We start from the raw sequence: 26532 nt of genomic DNA on the forward strand, positions 1-26532 counted from the left end.
TGAACCACCCAGGAGCCCCTTAATTTTCTTCTCAAAACAGTGACAAGGGAAGGCTGGGGGATGAATGGAGATGAGGGGAAATGTGGAAGGAGGTTAGGGAAGCGGTAAATCACTAAGTCACATGTTGGCAGCCTGAAAGTGGGCATGAAGCTTGTGGAGGGGCCTGAGTCCTCAGTCCACCACCGGGCAGGGGGAGCAGAGATGATTGTGTACCTGGAAGGAAGCTGAGCTCTGGAGACTACTCTGTGACCTGCAGGGTACAGCTCGGGCCTGCTGAAAAATTCGAGCCCAGGGCTTGCTTGCTCTTCAGCAGCTGAGAGTACCAAGGTAGTGGGGGCTCCATCTGAGCGGTCAGGGGCCTTGCCCACCCTCCATGCCCCAGCCCTCACCTGACAACCGAGTGTGTGCACACGATGAACTCGGGCTTGGAGTTCCACTGGTGGTAAGTGATGTAGTAGTGCGTCTGCAGCCAGATCCACTGCTGGCCCTTGGTCAGAAACCGGTAGCAACAGGACTTCCCTTTACCAAACTGCATCACTGTTAGCAGAAAACGGAGTCTGCATGTAGCAAACATTGATATGAAAATGATCTTCCCCCCAGAAATTACTGTGAAAAATATAAGCCTTTGAAAACACAGTGCCCAGGACGCCTGGGTGGCTCAGTGGTTGAGCGCCTGCCTTTGGCTCAGGTCGTGATCCCGGGGTCCTAGAATCGAGTTCTGTGTTGGGCTCTGCGCAGGGAGCCTGCTTCTCCCTCTGCCCATGTCTCTGCCTCTCTCTCTGTGTGTCTCTCATGAATAAATAAATAAAATCTTAAACACACACACACACACACACACACACACACACACAAACCCAGTGCCCAACATTGTTGATTTCCCCAGGTATGCTGTATTTTAAGTGACTCTCAGGATCCTGGTAAATAATACTGAATTCTTAAATCATGGGAGAACCACCTGCATGCTTCCCCAGATGCTCAAAGGCTCAAAAGAGCCCCAGACAAGGGCAGATTCCCTAACTGGAGTTTAGTGACAAAGGGGGACAGGTTTGTCCACTGCAGGTGGACCTGTCTTTGGAGCTGCAGGAGCCAAGGATGGAATAAACAATCCAGATACTGGGAGAGCTAGGCCCCAAATAGACCTGACAGCCTGCAACCTCTGGAGGGAGCATGCGGCTGTCAGTTAGCAATTCATGCTGAGTGTACACAGCCCTGAATGCAGGAGTCAGCTCCAGCTGCCTTCCACCTCAGGCCTCACCACCCCAGGGCTGTTGGAGGGCGGGAGGCTGGGAGGGACTGTGGGTTTAGGGGAGGACAATTTGGGTTTCATTGCCCTGGTGGCTGGAGTTTAGCACCTCTTTCTGCAAACAGTTAACAGATATAATAGCTCGAAAACTACAGCTACAAAGGGAGCCACTGCCTCAGAGAAGGCAATCTCTGAAGAGGTGGGAAGCCGAGCTCCAGAGTGAGAAGATCTAGCCTGAGCCCTGGGGCAAGTCCTTCAGAAGATGAAGGTAATTCTACAACCAGGATGGACTTGCTCCCTCAGAAGGGTCAGATGCAGCCGAGGCTTGAGGTAACCCTGCTTCTCAAACTTTCCTGGTGCCCACAAGTCACTTGAGGAGCTTGTCAAAATGGCTGTTCTGATCCTGCAGGCCTGGTGGAGAGGCCTGAGAGCCTACAAGGCTAACCCACCCCTTGTGATGACTCTGCTGCTGCTCGAGGACCACCCTTTGTGGAGCAAGGGGTTCAAGTTTTAAAGATTTGCCTCAGATTCTAACAGGGGATCCTGATGGAACTCGAGCCTTGTCTTCCGTTGAGGAGAAGAGAAGAGAAGAGAAAGTTCTCAAGGGCATGACAGACGGCACGTCTCTCAAAATACAGAGTTAGTGGTCATGTGTCAGGATCCATAAGTCAGTATGACTACAAAAGTTCCTGTTTAAAGCTAGGACTTGGCACTGAATATACAGCTTTAAGTGGTTAATTCTTGACTCCTCTTGCTAAGTGAGAACCCAGATATGCTGATAATTCTCCCTCCCCCCACATCATGAGTCTGGCTCCCCTTATCTCTATTTTTCTCTCTCTTTTAATATTTTATTTATTCACGAGAGACACAGAGAGAGGCAGAGACACGCAGAGGAAGAGGCAGGCTCCCTGGGGACTCAATCCTGGGACCTGAGCCCAGGATCACAACCTGAGCCCAAGGCAGATGCTCAACCACTGAGCCACCCAGGTGCCCTTCCCCTTATCTTCTGCAGCAGAGAGCCTCCCCTGATCCCCTCCCTCAGCCAGGCAAGCCCCCCAGTATCCTGAGCACGTCCCCTCCAATGCAGGGACAGCATCCTATAGTGTCACCTATTTCTGCCTTTCCATTAGACCTTGCTCCTGCAGAACAGCAAGGAGATTCTGATCATCATTATGTCCTGGGCCTAGCTCTCTGCCCTCTGGCTTGGTGACCAATATAGGTCAGTTGACAAAAAGCAGTGATGTAAATTCAGTATTTGAAATGTATAGCATTAACTTAGAAAAAACGACCATCATCATCTTATTTTCTTAAGTAGGATTAAAATAGGTTGCTTATCTGAAGGGTGTTAGAAAGCGCTAGAAGGTGCTGGGGGGTCGGAGGAGGCAGAGCAAAGTCAATTCCAGGTGAAAGCACAACCTGGGGGCAAACCACATAAGGACCTCCACCACGCTCCTACATCATTTCAGAGAAACAGTCTTCCTCCTTCAAAAGAAACCAGATAATAAGCAGACTTCCAGGGCCCCAGGGCCCTGCTGTCGGGGCTCCTGTGGAGGCTACTGGAGGCCTTTAGGCCTGGGGCTGGGTGTGCGATACTCACAGTGCTGGTGGCACCTGGCCAGGAGCTCCAGATCATCAATGTGGTAGTAGTCATAGCCCGAGGTCCCCAAAACTTCAAAAGGCAGGTATCCTATGATCGGAGGGGCTCTGCCAAACAATGGGGATAGTTCATCAGAGAGCAAGTACCCTCCCGGACTCACCATGGCAGCACCTCAATACAGAGGGGGTACAGTTGGCACACTTAACAATCAACACAGAGGCCTCATTTCTCAAGAAGGAGGACAGGAAGATGGTTTCGCAATGGTTCAAACCAGAGAGGCTGTGTCTTCCAAAGTGCTCAAGCTTTTTGGCATTTAGATACTCGGTTTTACTGACATCACCTGGGTTAAATAATAATAAACTTTATCATGACTGAACAATTAAAAATAGCTATAGACTGGGTCAGTCCAACGCCAAAGCGTAATAAAAAATTAAAGGGTGGTGAAGGGAGATTTCTCATCCTTCAACCATGAAAAATGTTATAGAAGAAAGAAGATTGAATGAAAGGGACAAAAGGATGTTGAGAGAAATTAAGATGAAAAGTTTCTCTCCCATCTGCTCCTGCCTTCCTGGGAACTGGAGAAGGTCCCGAAGGGGTGGGGGTGTGGGTCTCCCAAAGACGTCCCCGGGCTGTGGCACCTGGCTCTCCTGAGATGCTCTGACCCAAACAAAGAACATATCCACGGACAACTTGCAGTTGAAGGGAAGCCACCTCACTCTTGGCTAGGAACAATTTTTCCTGCTGCCAGAAAGCCCTCTCCTCCAAGGGACCAGGCCCGACTTTTCTCTCCCAAGGAGAGCCTGGCTCATGCAAACAAACACTTGAAAAGGACCCAACCCAAATATGTTTTTCTTTTCACAAACCTGTGATCCAGAAATAAAAATTTCCATTCCAAGCTATGCCTTGAAGTGAATTCCTCTAAGGGTTCGTCAACTATGCACATTTCCTGTATTAGAAGGGGAAAAAAAATGTTGCTCGGGGTGCCAGATGCTCACCCTAGGTTTGTTCAAGAACTCATGGTAGAGGGATAACAGAAGTTAAAATCATTTATAGCCCGTCTCCAAGTTGTGTTGGACTGAAACTCATCATCTGTAGCTAATTTCAGTATTAGCTGATACTAAATTTATTTCACGAGCTGGGGAAAAATACCTAAGAGCCAAAATGTCACACCACTCCCTTCCCATTATCTACAAGTGTGGTAAACATGTGGAAAAAGGCTTTTCATCTGAATTTGAATGACTAATTTAACTCAACATTCATGCCACGGATGTTAAAGCAATCACGGATGAGAGAATGCGGACAAATCCTTGGTTTTGACGCTTGGTCCTCACCTTGGCCTGCCCTGAGTGGTATTAGGGTTGGTGTGAAAGGTAGGAGGGTCTACAGAGCTGCAGACGAGCATTTCTGCAGGCTGAGTGGCAGCTGACATTACCTTCCAGCAAAATAGCTGGAAGGAAACCAGAGGTGGGGCAAGGGGCATGTGCGGCTGTCACAGGATGGAACCAGACATTTCAACTTTTCAAAGTCAGTGACAACGTCATTGCAATCTTATTCTTTTCCACGAAGATGCTTAATTCACTGTAACTAAGCGTGACTCAGTTGCACTACTACCACATGACAAATTCTCCCCCAGATACTTGCCTTTAAGAATTGTGGTGTTGCCAGACGAACGGTGGCTATGAAGCAGACCTCCTTTCCTAGCGGCACCCGGCAGGGTCTTGAAAGGGTGCTGTCAAAGCCATTACAAGAGGGGCTAGGCACTGGGGCGGGAGGGGACAGACGGACAGGTTAGCCCTGTGTGGCCACAGCAGCTGACCCCTACCTGGCATCACTCTCAGCCAGCACCGTGCTCAGGGCTTCAAGAACATTCACTCACTTGATTCGTGCCACGGGACACCTGGGTCAGGGTGGTGCTAGTACCTGCAGGAAGTGGGGGGCCAGGGCTGCTGGGGTAACATAGCTGAACAGAGCTGGAATCTGAGTAGCCAACAGACCACCCCGCCTCTCATTTCCAGCAGCCCTACGGCCACTTAGACTGTTGTGCTGGGAATAGAAGGCAGCCTCACTCTGCAGGAAGGGCCTGCATTCTCACCCCAGGGTGGGTTCCACAGTCAGGCGTAGTTTCTGATTTGATGGGCCCCTGGTGTTTGCTGACCCCCCTGCCCGCCCCTGGTCCTGGCACAGCACACCTGGGATTCAAGGGCTTCCACCCTGAAACTCCACATCAGGAGCCAGGCTGATGTTGGGCTTGGCCGATGTGATCCAGGGTGGCCCCTGGGATCCCAGGGTGATCCCCAGAGGCACAGAGTGTCCACCACAAACTTGCTCGTTCTGTAGCTCCGCACAGGGGACAGGCCTGTTCACAAGTGCCTTATTATTCTCCCTGGGAAGTCTGGGAAGCCATGACTTTCCTCATGCTACAGGTGAGGCAGCTGAGGCCCAGAAAGGCCACGTGCATTAACCACAGTCACTCAGAGAAGTAACAATGGAGCAAGGACTCTGCCCAGGTCTTCCGACTCCAAGCTTGGAGTTCTCATGGGGAAGACAGAGGATTGTTCAAGGCTCGTGCTCCCTCTAGAGAGGTGCCAGCTGGTCTCAGCCGCCATCTTCCCCGGGAGCTACAGACTTGGCTTCACGGTGAACTGTGGTGACCTGCTTTACCTTTTGGGCCAAAGACCAATTCTGCTATTTTAGATGGAGCGTGCTCAGTGGGAAAAAGAACCCTGTTAAGTATGAGAAAAGTCAATGGACCATGTATGTGGAATTCTCGAACTTGGCTACACACCAGATTCCCTGGGACTGTTACGTGGCCTCCCAGCTGCCTAGACCCCGTTCCCAGATCAGCTAACTCAGGAACTCTGGGTGTGAAGCGCAGGCACTGGCACTTTTAAAAGCTCCCCACATTTACTACCGTGCAGCCGGCGTGGAGGATCATTATGCTAGATAATCTATACTACCTCTTTCTTTTTCAAATGTAGTTGATTATATCCTGAACTAGATCCTGAATTCTAAATACATTTCTGAACTTGTAGATTTAAACATAGTTGTCTTTTCCAATTTGAGCACATATAAAGCAACAGAAAATGAAATGCATTCTAAAATGAAATCTGCAAGACTTTCTTTGGATTTTAGCTTTCCAATAATTTTTGTTTTATATGTTCGTAGGTTTCTAAGTGATTCTATAATGTGGTCTTCTATCCACTTACATGAATAAATTCATTTTACCAAGCATATTCTCCGAATGCATTCACATAAATATTAATATAAATGTTTCCAAACATGAATATAAAGGGGGCAAAGTAGGAAATAGTGGTCCCTAGAGACTTTACATCTGTCATTAGCTGGCTTAGACAACTGCAGATTAATGAGTGGGGTGAGCCAAGGCACTCACCAGGGGAAACGAAAGCAATCCCAGGGTGGGGAGGGGTCTGCAGATGTGAACATCTGCATAATAAAAAAAGATATTAACAAATTTCCCAGATGTGAAATATCCTCTCAGCTTGAATCCAAGAGACATCACCTGCCGGATAAAGACCTAGTAAAATCCTCCCTACTCTTTTCTAGGCCTTCTAAGCAAACTTCCGAGGATTTCTGGGGAATTTTAAGACAGCCTCTCTCATTTGTCTCTAAACCATGCGCCTTGCTGGAATGATCCATGGTCTCTGTCAATAAGTGCCTTCATCAGTGATTTACCATGAGGAAGTCAGAGGGACAGAAGGAGCACAGGGCAGGGAAACCCCAGCCCCTAACAATTTCTTCAAGGGGCAGAGACCATGGAAATTAAGTGAATGTTCTGCAGAGCTTCCTGCTGGCCTGGCTGCCTCCCAATGCAGTTTTATCAGTCCTTTTAGAGCTGCTAAGGTTTTAAAGATGAAAATGCTCCCCACGGGGGAAATTTCATTATTGCTTACAGCCTGCACTAGAGAAGCTAGATACTTTACAGAGGGCTCCAGAACCAGGCAAGCTCCTCTTCTAAATGAGCCCTCTCCCCCCAGATCAGAAGCAGCGGAGGGCTTGATCAAAGGTGATGGTAAATCAAGGATGAAAGTTTTAACACAGGCCAAGGGGAGAACCTTGGGGGAAGTCAAGGGGAAGAAGATACTTGAAACATTTTGCCGACTCTGTTTCAAATGACTTTTATTCACAGCAGGAACCTCCTAGCAGATTCCAGAGTCAACACAGGAGCAACCTGCTCCCTGGGACTTCATGGTAATATTTAGCACTTAGAATAACTTCTCTGGCACTTCTTATCCCAAGGTAGTTAAAAAACATTAATTAAGGATTTAATTAGTTGTTTCAATTTAAGTAATAGAAAAAACATATCTAATTACAGCTGGCTTCCCGAGCCTCTTGGAAGGATTAATCGGTCGATGCCGGCACAGCCCTATTTATCAGGTCTCTGCCTTTCAGACTTCAGTCTTTCAGACTTCTCCTTTCTTCCACCACTCCAAGACACTCACACACGCACAGCACGCATGCCACAGATAAAAGCAATGATTTCTTGCTACATTTTTTTGCTCCTAGGGTCATCTTACTTGAAATTGATCTTCCGCCTGCCCCAAGCTAAAGAGATAGGTTTCCCCATGGCAGGAACTAGGTCTAGTTCTTTGTCTCCCGCTCTGAGCAGGCGTCTTGCACACAGCAGGTGCTCAATGTGTGTTTGCTGAATGTGTCTCTGGCGAGATGTCCTTCCACTGCACATCCAAACCACAGCTTAAGACCCGGCTGGGGAAGTCACCTTCTGATCCCGCCTAACACACAGGCCATGAGACCCCAGGTGGCTCCCCTTCTGCGGCCCAGCCCGGTGCTGCTGGCGACTGGCTCACTGTGGGAAGGTGCCCAGGGAGCATGGCCCGGGGTCCCACTGGCACTTGGGCTTGCTCACCGCCCTATCAGTGCATTTACCCAGGTCAGAAGGACCTGGGCAGGGTCTGCTGCAAATCAGCAGCAGCAGTCACCACTCTGTGAGAACAGCACAGGTGAGCCTCAAGCTTGGAAAGCTGCTCCTAGGGTCTGCTTTTGGTCTTCCTACTAAAAGGATCAGGGTGAGGGAGCCCCTTTTTGCTCCTGAACCTTTCATCACAGCCTCTAATTTTAGAGACCCTGGAAGAATTTTGCCTCGGGCTGGCACTCTAGGGATTCCGAACAGGAACATGAGAGGGCCCCGAGGTTCTCGAGAGAACAGGAGTGATTAAAGTCTGTCTCTCTTGGCCCCTGGGGTCAGCTTCCAAGTCTGTCTGATGACAAAAGTGACCTCCCAGAGTCAGTCATAAGAACATAGGCTGACCGAGGGGGCCGGGAGGCCTCGGGTGGTGTGAGATGTGTTTGCAAAGAGGTAGGAAAGGACGGAGAAGCAGCGAGGTGGGGTAGTGAACGTGGCTCACAGCAAAGGCGCAGAAACAAAAGGAAAGAGAGGTACTGACTGTGCCTCGGTACTGGTGCAGTCATCAGGCCTAAACAATTAAGCATTCTGATCAGAGAGGGCCTGCTTATGATAAATTAGTTGCAACAGCTGTAGGAAAACACACGAATCGTGCACACGGGGAGTGACAAATAGCTTTCTCAGCACTTCCTGGAACAAACGCAAATTCAAAGCCGAAAGGTGTCCAGGAAGACGTGCAACCATCAGGGAGGAGGCTTGCTAAGGGAAGAAAAACATTCTTAAATCCCATTTATGATAAATATCCAAAACGTCTGGGCTAGAGCATTGGGCTGTGAAGGAAAAAAAAAATCATTTCCTGCACATTCACGAGAAGTCACCTCCCGCTCATTAAGCCCTCGGTTCAGGCGCTTCTCTTGTCTCTGCACAGCACGATCCGCGTCACCTGATGGGTTCTGAACCGCCGGGTTACCGGGTTCTTAGAACAGCCCGCCGAGAAATAATCCCGCCGGGTTTTTGGGTTTCTTTCTGCCTGTTTGGCATCGGAAAGAAAGAACGAGCTTGGGGAGAAGCTGACAGCCACACGGAAAAGCTAAGGGTTTGCAGTTTGCTGGACTGAAAAAGTGACTCAGCCCGGAAAATCTATGTCTCGCTTAAATATTTCTTCTTCCCCTTGGCGTTAATTAAAATGAGTATTTTGGGGGGCCAGGAGGTTGTAATGGTGTTGACAAGATATCCGCCAGATGGTTGGTGTGGACAGGGCCAGATGATTCGTAGGCTCAGGGAAGTGAACTTCCTACAGGCTGCCACCCCCTGTCCTCCAAGTGGACGTCTTGTGCACAGTTTTATCACAATTACTGCACAACCTCTACAGAAGGGCCCTGCTCGCAGGCTGAAACGGGCAGGAGGACGTGTCTGATAAATGTGTGACCATTCCTCACTGCTCCATTTCGGTGTGGACTCTAGATGCTCAGGCAGGACGATGCCCTTGGGTAGCAATTTGTTCTTTATTGCGATCTTAATTCCTCTGCAATCTAATTTGGCAGCAATGCCCGCTGCCAGAGAGGGATGTGGCACTTCCTCGTCGGGGTGGAGGGGACACTCTGCTTCTTGCTCCTGGGGGCCTGTGCACGGGCAGAAGGGGACATTCCTTCCCCAAAGCTGTCCTTCCTGTGCTAAACTCAACGTCTCCATTCTCAGTGAGGTCTGGCGGGCGTGGATTTGTTCCCCTAACTGAGAAATCTCAATTCAGCTCCGGAGAACAAAAAACAAAACCCCCAAAGCCATAAAACGAGGCAACCTACAGAAATCCCACGGAACATACGGAATCCAGTGTCGTAAGCTGAAAAGCCTCCCTTTCTGCCAGTATTTCAAATCTGGTTGTGTGGTTAGAGGCAGATAGGTAAAATGAGGGCAGGGAGACTTTTATACTCTGGTGTGTGGTTTCTGGAAAGCCCAGAGTGGAATGTTTGCTGAGGGTGACCTATTTGGAACCACACCAGCAACTTTTGAAATACTGCTTTCTGGATTTCAGTCAGATGCACATTTAAATCCAAGTCTGGGGGAGGAACAAGGGCTTAAATAGAGGATTGCCTTCTTCCTGGCATGAACTTATGTTTCAGGACCTGCAACCTGTTTGTTAGGACCCCTGAAAGCAAAGCCTGTTCTTTATGCCTTTGAAACTCATCTGGCCAGTTCCTTTCCCAGAAAAGTGGGGGTGGGGTGGGATGGGACCATGGGTGGGGGTTGAGAGAGGAACCCAGGGGCTCCTCCATATAACTGGAGAAGGAAAAATTTGGAACTGTGTGTTTGTCCAAGGGGTTTTAAAAAAAATCGGTTCTGAGACACATATAGCTCTGAAGAAAGTCAGGTCATTTCATCCCTATTCTGGAAATGACGTGCAGAGTAGAGGTAGACCAGGGGCTGCTCCCACCAGGAATCCTCTCTGAATCTCCAGGGCACATGACCAAGATCAGAGAGTAGGCTTTTTTTATGGGAAGAGGAGGAGACATGTAGTTCTGTATTTCAGCTCAGATTCCTTCAGGAAGCTTTCTATGGACTTGGTTAGAAACTGTCCTAAAGTGAAACAGTTCTAGGAAAGCTGTTTTCTTGTCCCATTTCCTGACACATACTTCTTCACGTTTATTAAAAAATCTAGGTGAAAGATGTGAAATCCTGTCTTCTGTCTCCTCTCCCTTGAACATCTGTAGCAAATGATGAAGCCCTAAGGAGTGACCAAGATGTGCAAATATTGAAGCAGGGGAAGTTCCATTTTGTTGACATACTTGGGGCAACAGTGGCCATGTCTGCACAGCCACGATGAATGGAGAGGTTTGGAGGTAAAGGGGTAAGGTGACACAATTGGCTGGGGAGTCTAGAAATGTCCAATTAGAGTTTAATCTCGTTAACAAGGGAAAAGGGGCAAAGTGCTTTTATTCCTCTCCACACTTCAAATTCCAAACTGGGTCTACTCATCCCGGTGAGCAGACATATTCTGAGCAGTTATTTGGGTTAGCAGGCAAGCAGATGGCGTCTTTGTCTATGTGATTTAAGGGTCACCAAAATCTCTCTCTGGATCAGTGTCACCTGTCTTCCTGCCCTGGAACCTACACATTTTCCTTTTTGCCCTTTGGTTTTAGGCCCAAAGGTTCCTATAGATGTGGTTTTTGAGTGGCAGCTCGTGCTTCCAGCAGCCTTAAGGCAAGCTGGTTGATCAAAGGAACAAGAGGCAGGGAAGAGAGTGCGTCAGGAACAGTCCTAGTGGGGGCGCCTGAGTCACTGGGGAGGGAGTACCCAGGGAGCACAGGCAATTAAGGAACTCAATGGGGGTAGGGGACACAGAATGGGGGGGGGGCAAGTGGAGGCCAAAGATGACCACACACTGACCACACAGGGTTGCTTGGGCCTTCCAGTGCAGACAATTCCCAAACCACTGGAAGTTACACGCGTGCCACTTCACCTGGCACGTACCAAAGTGGATTTCATCTTCATTTTGGATTAAAGGCTCAAGAAGTAGTGGGGACCCTTCTAGAAGCCACTACTCTATTTCCAGGTGGACTTTGGGGTCAGTCAAGGAGAGCTCTATTATCAGTGCTCAGGAAGAACCCTGATTTCCTTGTGAGTCAAAATTTGGGTCTGAATCCTGCTTCTGTCCCCTAGCACCTGTACGTGTAGGGCCAGGATGGCTAAGCCTCAGTCTAGGTCAATATACTTGTGTTGAGCCTTATTTATGTACCAGGTAAGGACTGCGTAGGTCCAGGAAGGGGTGCAATAAGCTCACAGATGAGGAAGGGTCACTGTCCTTTCCACTCCATTATTTATAAAGATGAGAGCCTTGTATCTTCCTGACATCAGCTAAGAATGAACCAGGCCATACTCCCTAAAGAGCTCCACAGAAATGATAGAACTTTTCCTGATAGTGGGCTAGAGTAGGGTTTCATACATAGTTCTATAATTCTTTCAAGTGAGCAGGTATTCTATTAAAATCAAACCAATGTTCATAGTCCGTTTTCTTCTATACTTTACATATTGCTTTCTTTTTCTTTCTTTTCTTTTCTTTTCTTTTCTTTTTTTTTTTTTTTTTTTTACATATTGCTTTCAAATGTATGCCATGCCTGGGAACTCAGGGAAGTTGCATGGAGTGGCTTGTGTACAAACCACATTATTTTGTTTCTGTATTTGATACTTTGACATTTGGGGCCTTGCTGACTCTAGAGGAACTGCTCCTTTCAGAGTTGGCCAATCCCTAGAAACAGTCAATGACTCACCTTCCAGAGCACCTTTCATAGGCAAATCAACCCCTCTAGAACCCACACTCCTATCATCTCCTTATGGGTCTCTCACACTCTGGGCTGCCAGCTACTTGCCCCAATCACCCAGGTATCTGACAACTAGAGACAGCCCCTCTACCCAAGGGCCCACTAAAATTATTCAAACTAGTCAGACTGAAGCTTGTTTATTTCCACTGCCTTGCTCATTCTTTTCCACAGAAATCACACTAGAGGCTCTTGCCCATGTCTTCTCCCATTCACCCTGCCTCCTGATCTCTCCCCAGTGCTTTCCCATGTGGCCTCCATGGTGTGCTGTGCCTGTTTTGAGAGATCTATGAGTATAAGCCTCTTCTTTCCTGACAGTCATTTCCATGTCTGTCTGTCTCACCATATTTGATTTAAAATAAAGCTTGGGTACCTTTAAAACAGCTTGGTACATGGCTGCAGGACATCTGATGTGCATAGGTAAGGACATCCTGACCAACAGCATGCCAGGTGGCAGGGACAGGCCCGTGTGCTGCATCTACATGTTTAATTTCAACATAGATTTGTGGGAGGCAGCAAAGCACTGGGGTTAAGGGTCGGAGCTCAGGGTTAGAACAGGCATGAGTGTAGGTTCCCCATTTCCCATGTGTGCAGCTCAGATTCTCACAAGCAGCAGCTGCCTCCTTTGTTTAGATGGGACAATGCCAACAGTACCACTTATAAGGTTGGTGGGAGGATTCAATGAGATTATCAACGCAAAGACAGAGCCCAGGCCCTGGGATTTAGGAAGTCCTCCTAAGGTGCGCTATTTTTATTAACCCATTGCTTAATGTTTATTGAGAACTAAACCTACAAAATCAAATTGGAAGTATTTCCTAAAGTATGTGAAACCATATTTTAGAGGTCAAAAATTATTGAACGTAGGTGATTTCACAGGGCTCCATCTTAGAAATTCATTCGTTTCTGACATTTGTTATTGTCTATTTTCATTCAAGTGAGACTTATATTTCAGTTTTCCACAATTATGTTTGGGGACTCTTGTCTCAAGAAAGCCCCCTAACTTTGGTTTGTTCAAACAGGCTCTGGAAAGACACTCTGGCACTCTTGGTTTTAAATTTTCCACTTTCAGTGCTGTGTGTTTATAGCAGTAACAGTTTCAAAAAAAAAAAATCACACATAATTTCCACACATTCTTTCAGGCAAACAAACAATGTCTCAACTTGGAGTGAAGATAAAGCTCTGCTAGTTAAAACAACAACAACAACAACAACAACAAAAAACCCAGGTATTCACAATGAAGCCTGCCTCTTTCCTTGAAACCCTCTAAAATGTGAGAAGTGACAGGAAGCTTCAAAGGGATATTTAGCAGAAGCTTAAGGGAGAGTTGTGGAAATGTAAATTAACAAAGGATGCGACTGCTGCTCACCAGCCAATCACACGTCGGTTCCTTAATTAAGTGGTGTGCTGTTGTCATGGGGACACGTGGGAGCAGTGTCCCATAATTCCCACAGTCTTGGCACTCTGGGGGCCAGGGTGCCTTTCCCTTCCTCGCTCACAGCCACAAGGGATGTTCTGCTATTCTGACAGCTGGCACGACGGCCACAGCGCACATTTTAAGCAAATTCCAAACCACTGCTTCTACTGATTCAAGGATGAAGCTGTTGGAAGGAGTGCCCTCAGTGGGAGGAGTACCATTAGAATTCCTATGGAATGGCATTTAGTATTACAATAGGGCAGTGTTTCTCAAAGTCCATGACCCCTTTCCATCAAAACCCCAAGGTGCTTTTCCAATTGCACAATCCCAGCCCCACCCTCAGATCTCCTGAACTGGAATCTGCATTTTAACAAACTACCTCACCCAGTGTACTCTGCTCCAGGGCTGGCATCATGTTGGGTGCTCTACGAGGTGCCTCTTAGGTTAGTTTCTTTAACTAGGTAGCCCGACCAGCTACCATTTGCTTAGGTACGTGGTTCATGAAACGCTTATCTCATGAGGTTTAGGAAAACCTTTCAGATGAGTCAGGTTAGGCATGGTCTGGCTTTGGCTTTTCCCTTGTAGTCCAGATTTAGGGCCCCACTGGTGAAAGCTGACTTCTCTTCACTTCCAACCACTCAGGAACACTGAACCCTGTTTGGGTAGGTTTCCAGAGGGCCCCAACTTGGCCATGGAGTCCATCATCCAGGCATAAACCCTGAACAAGGCTTGAAAATCACATTGGCAGGACCAACATGCTTAGCATCTACTTGGAGCCTTCTGAATAAAAGCATGTATATTTATGCAAGCAACATACAACAGAGGATCGTCTTAGGGTGAAGGGAAGATCCCGGGTAGCCTCAGCAGTAGGACTTGGGGCCATTATGTTGGCCAGTTCTAATGGAGACTCTGGGACTAATTTGGTGGGGTAATGGACTCCATTTGGGGCTGCCCAAGCCCGGGCTGCCATCAACTCCCTGGTACCTTATCTTCCCCTGTTGGTTTTCCTTTGGTATAGTTCTCCTTTCTACCTCTCTTTCTGCCATCCCTGTCAACACTTCCTTCCATTTTTTTCCGCACCTTTGTGGTTTTATGAAATGTTAGATCATCCAAAGTGATTTGTTTTGTGTTGAGGTTTGAAGTGTGGAGCAAACCAAACACAGGCCTGTGCTGGGCTTCCCAAGGTGGGGCTGGGTGCGGGGGCTCAGACTGCTGAATGTCGGGCATCAGGCTTGCATTCCCATTTTCCCCAGGTCAAAAGTGAAACTGAGGGTGTAGGTCTAGTTTAGAGGTGCAGCCAGGGTTCGGACCATTAGTTATCTGGGTAATTTCCGAGAGTAAGATTTTACTGCCTGGCTAATCTGCTTGATAATTCACCAATGTGGATTGCTGGCTCATCATAAAATGGCCCTTTCCTGTGCATTAGGGTCAGAGGCAGCAAAAGACCTTCATACCAGACTCATGAAAGCATGCTCACAGCAGTAGTGTAAAAAGGAGAATAAAGATGCAGAAACCAAGGTTATATGCATCTTCATGTCACAATGAAGCCCTGTTCGGCTGTGTGTAGGCTGAGCCTGTTCTTTATTAACTGTAAGTTGTTCCTTACAGTACAGAACTATTCCATCAGCCTGAAAATAAATAAATGAATAAAGTGCATTTCAGTGGGACTTAGTGCCCCGGCATAAACAAGTGTGGGAGTGTGTTCTTCTTGAACGGGAAATAACATTTATGAGCACAAAACGCATCTTGGGAACATGAAAATCTAAATGCAAATATGAAAAGCACATATTCTCACTCCTCCTCCCTCAGTGATTCTTATGCCCCCATGTGCACGTTTGCATGATAAAAGACACTGTCGCAATTATATGACAATTAAAGCTTACCATTGTTGTAAGAGCGAAAATTTCCTACAAATTTTATGTATTCATAAGTTGGAAATTCCTTTGGGTTCAAGCTGCCTCTGAGAAGATGGCAATAAAACTCTAAATCGTTGTCAGCTGGGCCGTTAAAGGAAAAAGAGAAAAGGAACGTGAATATAACATAGATTCTAGACTAAACAAGTTGTGTCTTTGTGTAACTCCTGGGCTTTCGTCTACACACGGCCAGGATATTTCTCTCATTACGACTGACTTTTGGACGTGATTTTATAACCTCTGCAGAACAGGGGGTTTCCCCCATAGTTTATGCAGATATTGTGCATTCTGTACTTGGGCCCAATTAGTCTTAATTTGCTCACAGATGTCTGTGGTTGGTTATGTCGGCATTGATTAGTTCCGGTTGTTTTCATATGGTGTATTAAAATAAAGCTGCTCATATAGAGCTGCTCTCTTTAATTTAATCTTTTCACGTTGCTTTGAAGTAAAATCAGATGTACAACAGGACAAATTATTCATGGAAGATGAACCAAAGCCTGGACAAGTAAGTGCAAGGCACTCATACTACCTCCGTCAACATATGTGCTTCATTAAGGGACACACGGTTCAGCAGCCACCAAGGCTGGCCTTCCATCCAGGGTGCCAATTTTGAGGAAAACTTTACAATGTCATAAAAACTGCAAACGTATATAAATAACCAGATGACAGCCTCAGGAGAAGAGAATTTGGAGTTTTGACCTAATTATTCAGTTTTCAGTTGGTTACTTGGTTATCATACAAATCTGGCATTACAGTGCCCTCTAAAATAAGCAGACTGGGCACTGATTTTTGCATTGTTTGTTACCAAAAGACTGTCTCATGTCTAAAAAAAAAAAAAAAAGAACTTCTTGTGTTACATGCAAAAACAAATTCTTATTCTTAAGCACTGTGCTTTCAAATTTTCCACAGAGAAGTTAAATGTCATACATATTCCAAACTCCAGTTTTAGCTTTAAATTTAAAATATACCTCTAAGGATCTTGGAAATATTCTGAGTCGCAAGGAAAATTGTTCTTAAAATTAGTCCTCCCTTCTTAATTCATTCTAACCTCCTTTCAAAAGTAAAATTCTTATATCTTGTAAAACCAGTAAAGTTAAACTTACATTTTAAGTATTCTGGGGAGGGGGAATCTGTCACAAGCATATGGGAAGAAAGCATTTTATACACTTCTGAATGTTCTTGTTCTGGAAGGAAATTTAACAAATTCTGATCCATGACATCTGACTGAAAAAGAAAATAAAGAACAAAGGTACATACTCAACGAGGATGAAAAACAAAAGCAAAAGCCCAAACTGAACATTGAAGACAATTTAGAACTGGTGTCTGATACGAAAAGTTGAAGATCCATTTTCCTGTGAAGACACTCAAATCTATCACTCTGTAATCCTGAATTATAATCTAAGATGTTTTACTTGCTTCAGTGCAAATGTGCTACAGTATTGCCCATGGGCCCCAGAAAGAAGTTTAAGAGTTAAGTCAGACAACCGTGGTGAGAGTCCTAATGCCTCCCGGAGGACCCCCACCTGCCAACACCCCTGTGTTTGGGCCGGGACAGTGAGGGGCCCTAGTCAGGCCCACTTGTTCATGTGAAGGGCCCTGAGGAATGCAAAGGGTTCCTTTTCTGGCTGTTAGGCCAGCAAACACACACCTGTTTACTTCTTAGAATTCTCCCCAAAGGAGCTGTACTTTTTTTTCTGAATGCCTGGGCACTGTGGATGCAAAATACAACACTGAATCTAGACACAGCACTGTCCAACAGAACTGTCTGTGATGATGGAAATGATCTATAATGTGCTTTGTCCCTTATAAAAGCCACCAGCCACATGGCTATGAGCATTGAAATGTGGTTGGTATGACTGAAGACTGACTTTTTAAAATTAAATTTATTTTTTATATTTTTATTTCTTAGAGAGAGAGAGAGAGAGAGAGAGAGAGAACATGCATGGTAGGAAGAGGGGCAGAGGGAGAGGGAGAGAGAATCCCAAGCAGGCTCCACACCTAGCTGGGAGCCCAATGTGGGGCTTGATCTCATGATCCTGAGATTATGACCTGAGCTGAAACCAAGAGTCAGACACTCAACTGACTGAGCCACCCAGGTGGCCCTGAAGACTGAATTTTGAATTGTATTTCATTTAAATTGTATTTTAATTGGAATTTAAAAAGCCACTTGTGGCTAGTGGCTCCCATATTCACCAGTGCAGTTGGGAGTTGACAGAGGAGAGAGAGAAAGATGGGGATATGTCTTGCTTCCTCAGTCTCCCTCGATAACCTCATCTTTTCCTATATTTTTAAACACTCTTATGTGATCTTATACACTCTTAAAATTTATATATCCAGACAACTCTCTGTTGTGTGCCCCTTGGGGACCAGAGATTGATATACATTCCCAACATCATTCTTTTGCACTCATACCTCCTCCGTCCCTATGCTCCATGATCCCACCTACTATATTGCCAACTGGTCACTTGTCCATACCAGACACCCTGGTGGCATCCTCAGCTTCTCCCCCTCCTGCCCTCATCTTCACAACCAAACAATGTCCAAGTGCTGTGACACACCGCTCCCTCAAAGTCTCTCAGATCCTCTCGCTTCTCTTTATTTCCGTGGCCTCAACCGCCAGTCTGGAGCACCATCATCTCTTATCTGGGAAATGACTCGACCAAACGGGTCTTCCCATGTCAACTTTTGTCCCTGTCCAACCTATTCTCCACCAGCAGCCAGAAGGAGCCTTGTAGCAGGTCAGGTCACCACCTTGCTTAAAACTGTCTAATGGTGGAAGTGCCTGGCTGGCTCAGTCCATCGTGTATGTGATTCTCCATCTCCAGGGTCATGAGCTCGAGCCCCATGTTGGGTGTAGATCTTACTTCAAAAAAACAAAACTGTCTGTTGGCTGTCAAATCCTCCCAGGACAAAGCCCGAACCTCCCAATTCACTTCTGAGGCTCCATACTACCCACCCTCCAAACTTCCTCTTCTCTAGTTTGCCAGGTTTGCTTTTCCTTCTGGGCCTTCCCCTGGCTGCAGGACAATGCACACCTCTCTTCGTGTTCTGTTGACCCCTATATATCTTTCAGGTCCCTGCTTTGAAGGCACTGCCTCTGAGAAAGCACCCACAAGTGTGGCTCTGAAGCCCCCTGCTGCACTGGTCTTGCCATCCTGTAACTGCTGGTGGAAGGCAGGTCTGCCCAGATGGGACTGCCTGTGTCACAGCAAGGGGAGACAGCCCCGGAGGTCAGGACCAAAAGCTCTGTCCCCTCAGGACTGTGCTTTTACCTCAACCAAAAGAAGAGGAAGCTGTGAGGGTGGCATGAGCTTCTCTAGGCAAAGGGCACACAGCAATCACTCAATGAACACTCAGTGTGATCAGGTGTTTAGGAACCATTTACAAAAGTTCTCAAACAAAAATTCTTGTTCATTTACGCACAGCCTTCTTCACTCATGTGCCTGCCATCATTGCGTGGTGCTTTGGCCTTTGAGAAAAATGCTAGTTGATACTAGCTGAAAGAAGGGGATGGCAAACACTGCAACAGGACTAAGAACAAGGCACCCCTAGAACACAGCATGGTGTACCGAATCCAAACACGAGGACAGAGAGGCTCCAGGGAATGAGTCCTACAGGGAGGGTCCTTGAGCAGGCTCTGAGGGGCAAGATGGTGGCTACAGGGCAGCCAGGGTACTCTAGGCAGGGTACTGAAGGCAGGATAGTCTCGGCAGGGTACTGTAGGCAGGGTAGTCTAGGTGGGGTACTGTAGGCAGGGTAGTCTAGGCGGGGTATTGTAGGCAGGGTTCTCTAGGGAGGGTACTAGAGGCAGGTTCTCTAGGGAGGGTACTGTAGGCAGGGTAGTCTAGGTGGGGTACTCTAGGCAGGGTAGTCTGGCGGGCTACTCTAGACAGACGCACAGAAGCATCACAGGGGAGGAAGGGAGCGATGGAGGCAGGTGCTGCAAAGGGCAATGAGGCGAGAACTCAGAAGGCCGCAGAGGAGCGAGCGCCTTGTCCTGTGTGCCTGGGGTGGGGTCGGGGGCTGGGCCCGCTGGGGCCGGAGGGGTCGGGAGGGCAGGACTCTGCTTGTGCTTCCCGGCCTGACGAGGGCCGGAGCCCAGGGCACCACCAGGCTCCAGATGGTCGGTCTGCGCAGGCACCGTGCAGGGGGGAAGGGAGATGGGACACGCACGGAGGCTCCAAACAGGTCACGGACAACACGGTCCCCCCGACGTCCACTGAGGGCCGCCGCCTTCACCCTAGGAAGAGGCCCACGGAACCAGATGAGCCCCCTCCCCCTTGCAGAAGGGGCCGCCACAGGAAGGACAGGAGGACGGAAAGGAGGGCCTCCCAGCTCCAGTGCACCCGGGCTTGACCTCCGCTGGCGAAGACTGTGCCAAGCCCTCACTGGCCTGTGCTAGCATTTTCTCCTTCAGGCTCTCTCCAAGCTCCTTCTGATGTTCTTCGTTTTATTTTAAGCTCATTCCCTTTAGTTGTTTAGCTGATGACTAATGCTCACAGATGACAGTCGCCCTTCTTCTTAAAGACACTGCAGATACAAGAGAAGGATGACTAAGGCACTCCATGGCCTCTTCCCGGGGAGTCAGTTGGAAGCCCCCGTCCCCTGACGTGAGTAGAGCAGAGAGCAGGGTGACGGGGCGGCCCGGGCTCTGGGTTCTGCACCGCATAAAGGAGCCCGGATGGAGGCTGGTTGGGGTGGGGGTGGGGAGGGGCGGGTGAGGATTATGAGTTACCACCCTGCAAGGGCTCAGAGCCGTGCTTGGCACCCACAAGCTCTCCCTATGTGTTCCCTATTATATTACTATTATGCCATTTCCATGTGTCGACAACCAACACAAACAATGATAGTTTGGAAATGTAAACCCTGTGCTTCCAGAGGACTAAATTACATCTGCAACCGAACAGTCCCTTGAATGAGCTGCGCTCTGTTTATTAAAATGACAGCAATTAGAGAGACGGGGGGGGGGGGGTGTGTGTGTGCCATCCACAGCCATCTCCCCGGCTGAACCTCAGGGTCAGGAACATCATCTACCTGTTGGAGACAGACGCTCCTCCGCCCCAACTTACTGATGTGTCCTTGCTTGCTTTCTCAAGACTCTTTACCAAGGATACTTCCACTGTGAAGGTCTGTCCTAGTTCCAAACCGCACATCTCCTCTGTTTCTTCTTGCACCCCTGGGGACCCCGGGGATGATCTGGAAGTGCCTTGGGACACAGCAAGGCATTGTCCTGTCTCCCGAGGAGCCAGCAGCACCCATTCAGTGGTACCCAGCAGAGTTAAGTGAGCCTCCACAGGAGCACACAGAAGCCGCCCGGCTGAGCTGGAAGTAGGCTGGGGGGGACACTCTGTCCGTAACACCCCGAACGGGCCCTGGCAGTTCTGGCCGGAGCTGCTTTGGCCACAGTGAGAAGTCCTGGAGAAGCGTCAGACCGAGAAGAGGCAGGAGTGGGCTCGGGGGAGCAGTCAGGGCCTCGGTGTCCCTACAGGGACAGGAAGTCGGAGGCGTACCCGATATGCTTTAATGCAGTTTAGATTCAGAATCAAACTGATGGCCCGACACTAATGCTTTCAGAAGACAGTACAGGGAGTGGCTTTGACCTCAGAGTAGTGAAGAATTGGTTAGGAACATCAAAAGTGCCAACTCTAAAGAATTTCTGTTCATGAAAAGAACCTAGAGAGGGAGAAGTGAGCCACAAAATGAGAGAATATATTTGTAACTCATAAATCATGGTGTAGGTTCCAAAATTAAGGCTCAGTATTAAATGCTGCCTTGTCACCCAGCAAAATCGGGACGGCCTCAACGGGCCCAACTGAAAGTTCTCCTTCACACTCTGCCCCCGTGGATGAGGTCCCTTAGCTGAACAATCCCTTATGGAGGGCGACGGTCACAGTTCCTGCTCATCCCTGAGTAGTGGGTTTAGCTCCCTGTCAGCCTGCAGAATTATCCAAATAAGCCAACCTCACCCCCGTGGGGAGCAGGAGGATCCCCACCCTCTTGTTACTATGAAGCCTGCTTCTCACAGCCCCTGCTGGTTCACTCTGTTCCAGGGTGCAGCCCCGGGTGGCCCTGCATCCTCGTCTGCCAGGCTGACGAGCTCATGTGTCTGGTGTTGGGTGCTGTGCCTTTAGCCGAACCGGTATCCCTAAGGCAGAGTGAGTGAGCAGGAGGCAATTCAAATAGTACCCGACAGAGGACTAGGGTCAAGAACATGGGAAGAATGCCTACAAGTTACAAGAAACAAGTCAGACAGTCCAGTAGTAAATGGCAAAATACCCGAACAAGCCCTGTGTTCACAAAAGAGGAAATCCAAATGGCTAACAAGCTTAGGCAAAGACGCTCAATCGCATTAGCAATTGGGAGAAATGCAAGTTAACACTCTGGGCGGTGCCTTCACGCACTAAACTGACCAACACTAAGAGGCCTGGCAATCCTCATTCTGTGACATGAAGCGCCTGGAACTCTCAGCTCAGTTGGTGGAGGGTTAACTGGTGCAACCACCGTGAACAACCTGGTGTCACCTGGTGCCTGTGAGGCGAGACCTATTCTACAATCTGGCCGTTCTACAGAGTTCTCTTCGGGATGCTTGCGAAATGTTCATCAGGAAACACATGCAGCACATCCACAAAAGCCCGTTCCAAGAGTTCCAATCTAGAACGGATGCAGAAATTTTAGCACATCCCCCCAGTGGAAGATGAGGCAGCAGTGGAATCAACCTGTGATAGTCACTGCTAACAGTGTGAGGTGGATGGATCTTACAATGTCGAGCAAAAGGAGTCCATTTCCTAAATGACTCTATTTTCGTTAGTTTACCAGAAGGGAATACTAAATTATAGGGCTGAGGAACGAATCAAACGTTGGTAGAACTACAAAGGAAAACAAGGACGCAATGATCTCAAAAGCCAGGAGAATGGTCCTCTCTGGCTGGAAGGTGGGGTGTGATGGGAAAAGAACAGACAGGAGCGTCTACAGTCCTGGCCAGGTTCTGTTTCTTCACCTCCGTGAGAGCCAGCTGTACGTTTGTGCTCAGTTTATTATTAAACGCTGTATGTATGCTTTTTATACACTTTTATATGCATGCTTTATAAAAATCAAAAGGCACATTAAAATAAAAAGGAAATCTAACTGGTGACCCGGACCCCTTTAACCTGTGGCCAACTCCAAGCTGCATGCAGCCACACCCCTCCTAGACTGTGCGACCCTCAGCTCAGCCCCCACCCAGAGCCACCTCTGACCAGATGCCCCAGGTCAGGTGGGCTCTCCTGGCAGGTGAGGGCAGAGTGGGGAAGGAAGGGCAGAGCGGCGTTCTCTGGAAGGTGTTTCGTGGACTTGCTGCTGTGTTGTGTGGGCTCTATCTTTCCTTTCTGGTGACCTCCTCTCCCTGCTGTGACCCTTGCCATGGGGACTTGGCCCTTTATTCCACTTTCATCTTGCACTGCTTGCTGGAGCTTTCGCTGGGAGAACCAGCATTCCCTGGAAGTATTTTTTTTGGTCTGTAGATTTCTCTATCTTTATAATCACTTGTGCCTTAGATTATTTTCCTTTGGGGAAATGGTCCTGTCCATGCCCATATTCCTCACTTTTGAGGCACTTTCCACTCCTGCCAAGCTGTTTGCAATTGCTCTCGAGGTAGCAGCTCCATTTATGAACTCAGCCACTCATTCAGTAAACACTTGGGCACATTGAGTCTGTGCTCAGGGCCAGAGGTAGGACTTTTACTTTGGGTACGGGCTTAGCATGGCGCAGTATATTAAGCAAACCCTGCAACCATTAACAAATTAAAACAGCGATCTGGGAAGTTAGATTCTTTAGAAACTCAAACAAAAGTCCAAAAAGGAAATACAGTTTATGCCTACTTTGGGTCTCTCATTTGGTTTTGCCTCAGCCATATTTTTTCCCAAGTCCCTTGGAAGCATGTGACTTAGTCCCTTAGATCTTTTCTGGAAGGTTTTCATCCCAGAAGCTCCCTTTAGCCCTTGGTTTTCCATCTGCATGCTCATCCGCTACACCCACATTTCTTCTTTGGCTGCCTGTGTTAATTCCAGACACCGAAATGTGCTGGTGTCACCACCACAGGAAAGCTTTGACTTTGTCTTAAAATCATTTCCTGCTTTGAGCTATTTTCTTTTTTCTATCAAATTGGTAAAGAAACTTCTAGAATATTTCATCAGAAAGTTGCTGTACAAAAATGTATCATGTGAGCTTTTGCCATGTCTGAGTTTCTAGTAGGTGGAAGGAAACAGAGAGATAGTAAGACTGACAATCTCAAAAAAAGAAAGGAATTCTTGCCGCTTTTTATCTCCCAACCTTCCTAATCAACGATGGGCCTCCAGTCCCAGGCCACTCAAGGGGCAGTGGGACCCACCCCCTGGCAGGCCAGCCTATGATACCAACAACAGGGGGAACCGCTGCTGGGGCCCATAGCCTCCTGCCCTCTGCCCATACTGCATCTCCATTGGACGTGCCTTCCTTCAATGGCCATCTGTCCCAAGAAGACTGATCACCACCTTTCAGTTCTCCATCTTCTCTTCCTAAGAATTATAATTCTCCAGCATAAGGACAGCAAATGTGATACTCTTCTAGTTCTGTGCCAGGTACTATTCTAAGTACTTTACACACATGAACTCATGTAAGGGACCCTTCATGGTGCTTGGTACATTGTAAGTGCTCAATAAATGTTGAGCTATTTTCCTATTAGTCTCTAATGGTTTGACAGGTGAAATCTCTGAACAAAATTGCAAACCCTTAAGGAAGAATAATCTCACATGGGACTTTTAAATGGCTACATCATCCATGGACAAGTCCTGGGCTCATGCTGAGTAATAAATAAGTTCAAATACAAGTGAATTAAACGAAGAGGAGAATTCCTGAACAGCAACCTAAATCCTTGGCATCAGGAAGACACCAGAGCAGAGTGGTAGGAACCTTGGGCTCTGCAAGCAGTTGCACCTGGTTTAAGCCCTGCTCTACCCCTCACTGGCTAGGCCACCTTGGGTCTCCTCCTTTGTAAAGTAGAGGTGATAGAGGTATTAACTCCCAGATGGGCTCCTCTGCTCAACCACCTGGTTACTGATGGATACCAGGGAAGTTTCCATCCTTAATCGCCCTTGCCCATATATGAGAGCAAAGATGCCAGTGAATGCTAAGCAAGAAAGGAAGAGAAGGTGGCGCTCTTGGTAAAAACCAGATAATATGAGGTAGAAGTAAGCAGAAGTTGAATTTGGGGATTGTCCATCCTGGGCTCACCTCCACTGGGTAGCTTAAAGGCTGACTCTATGTGTGTCTAGGTGAGGGTCTACATAAAGGCACTCAGGACTCACATGGGTCTAGCATTGATAAGCTAGAGGCAGGATAATTTCTGATCCTTCCAGAGTTAGAAAATAATTCATAAAGGTGGTCCTAAATTGCTCTGTAATTTCAAATCAGAATTCCCGACTCACTTTCTAAGTCCCCTCTGCCATGTATAGCAACTGGGTCACCAGATAATTACAAGAGCATAAAGCAGAACAGTGTAAATCCTGTTTACTCAAACAGCTCTGGGCTCTTCTTGCATCTCATTCCCAGGTCATTAATGAGGCTCCGTGTCATTGCTTTCAATCAGCACCTGTCGTGGTCCAGTCCTGTCCATTCAAGACAAAACACAAACTCCTCCAAAGAAGTACCCCATCACTTTTTCCCTCCTTACCCACCTCAAGTCAGTCCGAGAAAGCCAGGCTGATTCGATGGGGTCACTTCTGTGTTCCTTGTGTCAACCTCATCACTATTCTGGCCTCAAAAAAAAATGAGGCAAAACCGGGGCTCCCTGCCTCCTTGGGGCTGAGAACAAGCCTCTCTGACAGCTTTAGGAAGAGAGGGAATGTCCCAAATCTAATGCACCTTGGAGATAGTGCAGGGAGTGGGCTGAAAACAAAGGTTGGATAGGTAACGGGGGTAACGCAAAGGCATCTGCCTAGCAAGGTAAAGACTGCTTTTCTGGGCTACACCACACAGTGACCAGCAAAGGAAAATTGTGGACAGTGGCTCTGATTTCTACACAGCATGATCTGCAGAAATGATGCAATGGGGAGTAGCTTCTGGGGAAAAGCATACCCCAGGACAATGTGGAATCCTGGGCCAATAGCAAACTGGGCTCATCACCCCAAGGAAGGCCAGCTGCTCATGGAGCAAGGCCATGCTGCTCCCCAGCAGGTGTGGCTACAGAGAGGAGGCCATGGTCCTCCTGCATCTTCCAGGCCCAGGATTTCCTTCATACAGGAACCAGGAATAAGGTTGCCCTTCCTATTACATCCGCTGGCTACCTATCCACCGATGTGCTGGGAGTGGGGAGCGGAGGGGCTAAGTGGTTTGGTGGGGCTTCTGGGGAGGACAGAGGAGAGAGAGAGAGAGGAGGTTTAATCCCCATCTGGATGCTCCTGGTAGAGCTGTCATTCAAGGTCACGCTCTGTAGGAATAAATAATAGTGTGCCATGAAATGGAAGGCTGGCCAAACCCCTTTGAGGAATCTCCAGAGGTGGACTCCCCACCTTCCTTCAGCAGCCAGGTACTGCTCAGTGAGCCAGTTCCTCCTGACTGGGGGTGACCAGGGTGCCAACAAGGCTTATGCAGAGAGGAGGAAGTGTGGGAGGGAGGAGGAGAGGAAGAGAGGAGGAAGATAGAGGAAGAAGGGGAGGGAGGAGCATCTAGGAGGCTTTTTGTCAAGTAGCACCCACCCCGCCTCTGAGTCTCTACCTGTCTCCCCTGGGATGGCAGAGCTTGTCCTCCTGCCCACAACTTCTTCATTCCTCAAGGTCTCCCTGGTCTATCCACATTTCCTCAGAGCATTTCAACTCTCCTCTGCACCCTCACACCCCTATCACCCCTGGCACAGATCCTTTATTACAATTAAGTGTCACCACCTACTTGCAATCTCAGACATGTCCCCAGGGATCCCCAAACCACATCCCATCTTCAGCCACCTGCTGCACATTCCTCCACCGGCTCTCGGCTGACCCAGGAGGCTGGCTTTTCCCTTTGCAGGATATCCATCCACCTCTGTATAGGCTCTACGATCTACTAACTGTGCCAGGACTCTCTCGTCAGCTTCTAGGGCACAGAGGGTAAGGACCTGCACCCACGTCCCCGTCGGGTCTAGGCATGTCGAGATCTTGGTGCCTTGCTTGTTCCAGAACAG

General features: G+C 48.1%; 1 protein-coding gene across 2 annotated transcripts in view; it reads right to left on the minus strand.

The window, feature by feature from the left end:
- The window catches only part of NPAS2 (neuronal PAS domain protein 2), a 157863-nt gene that overhangs the window by 25327 nt on the left and 106004 nt on the right, over positions 1 to 26532 (minus strand). For both annotated transcript variants that reach the window (XM_055328495.1, XM_055328494.1), the window contains exons 6-11: positions 16466 to 16586; positions 15333 to 15446; positions 4482 to 4600; positions 3704 to 3786; positions 2841 to 2947; positions 390 to 537 (exon numbers count right to left, since the gene is read on the minus strand). In XM_055328495.1, coding sequence (XP_055184470.1) covers positions 390 to 537; positions 2841 to 2947; positions 3704 to 3786; positions 4482 to 4600; positions 15333 to 15446; positions 16466 to 16586 — 692 coding nt within the window. The remainder of the gene's footprint in view (positions 1 to 389; positions 538 to 2840; positions 2948 to 3703; positions 3787 to 4481; positions 4601 to 15332; positions 15447 to 16465; positions 16587 to 26532) is intronic.

This window comes from Nyctereutes procyonoides, unplaced genomic scaffold, assembly GCF_905146905.1.
Source record: "Nyctereutes procyonoides isolate TBG_1078 unplaced genomic scaffold, NYPRO_anot_genome, whole genome shotgun sequence".
Classification (NCBI taxonomy): Eukaryota; Metazoa; Chordata; class Mammalia; order Carnivora; family Canidae; genus Nyctereutes; species Nyctereutes procyonoides.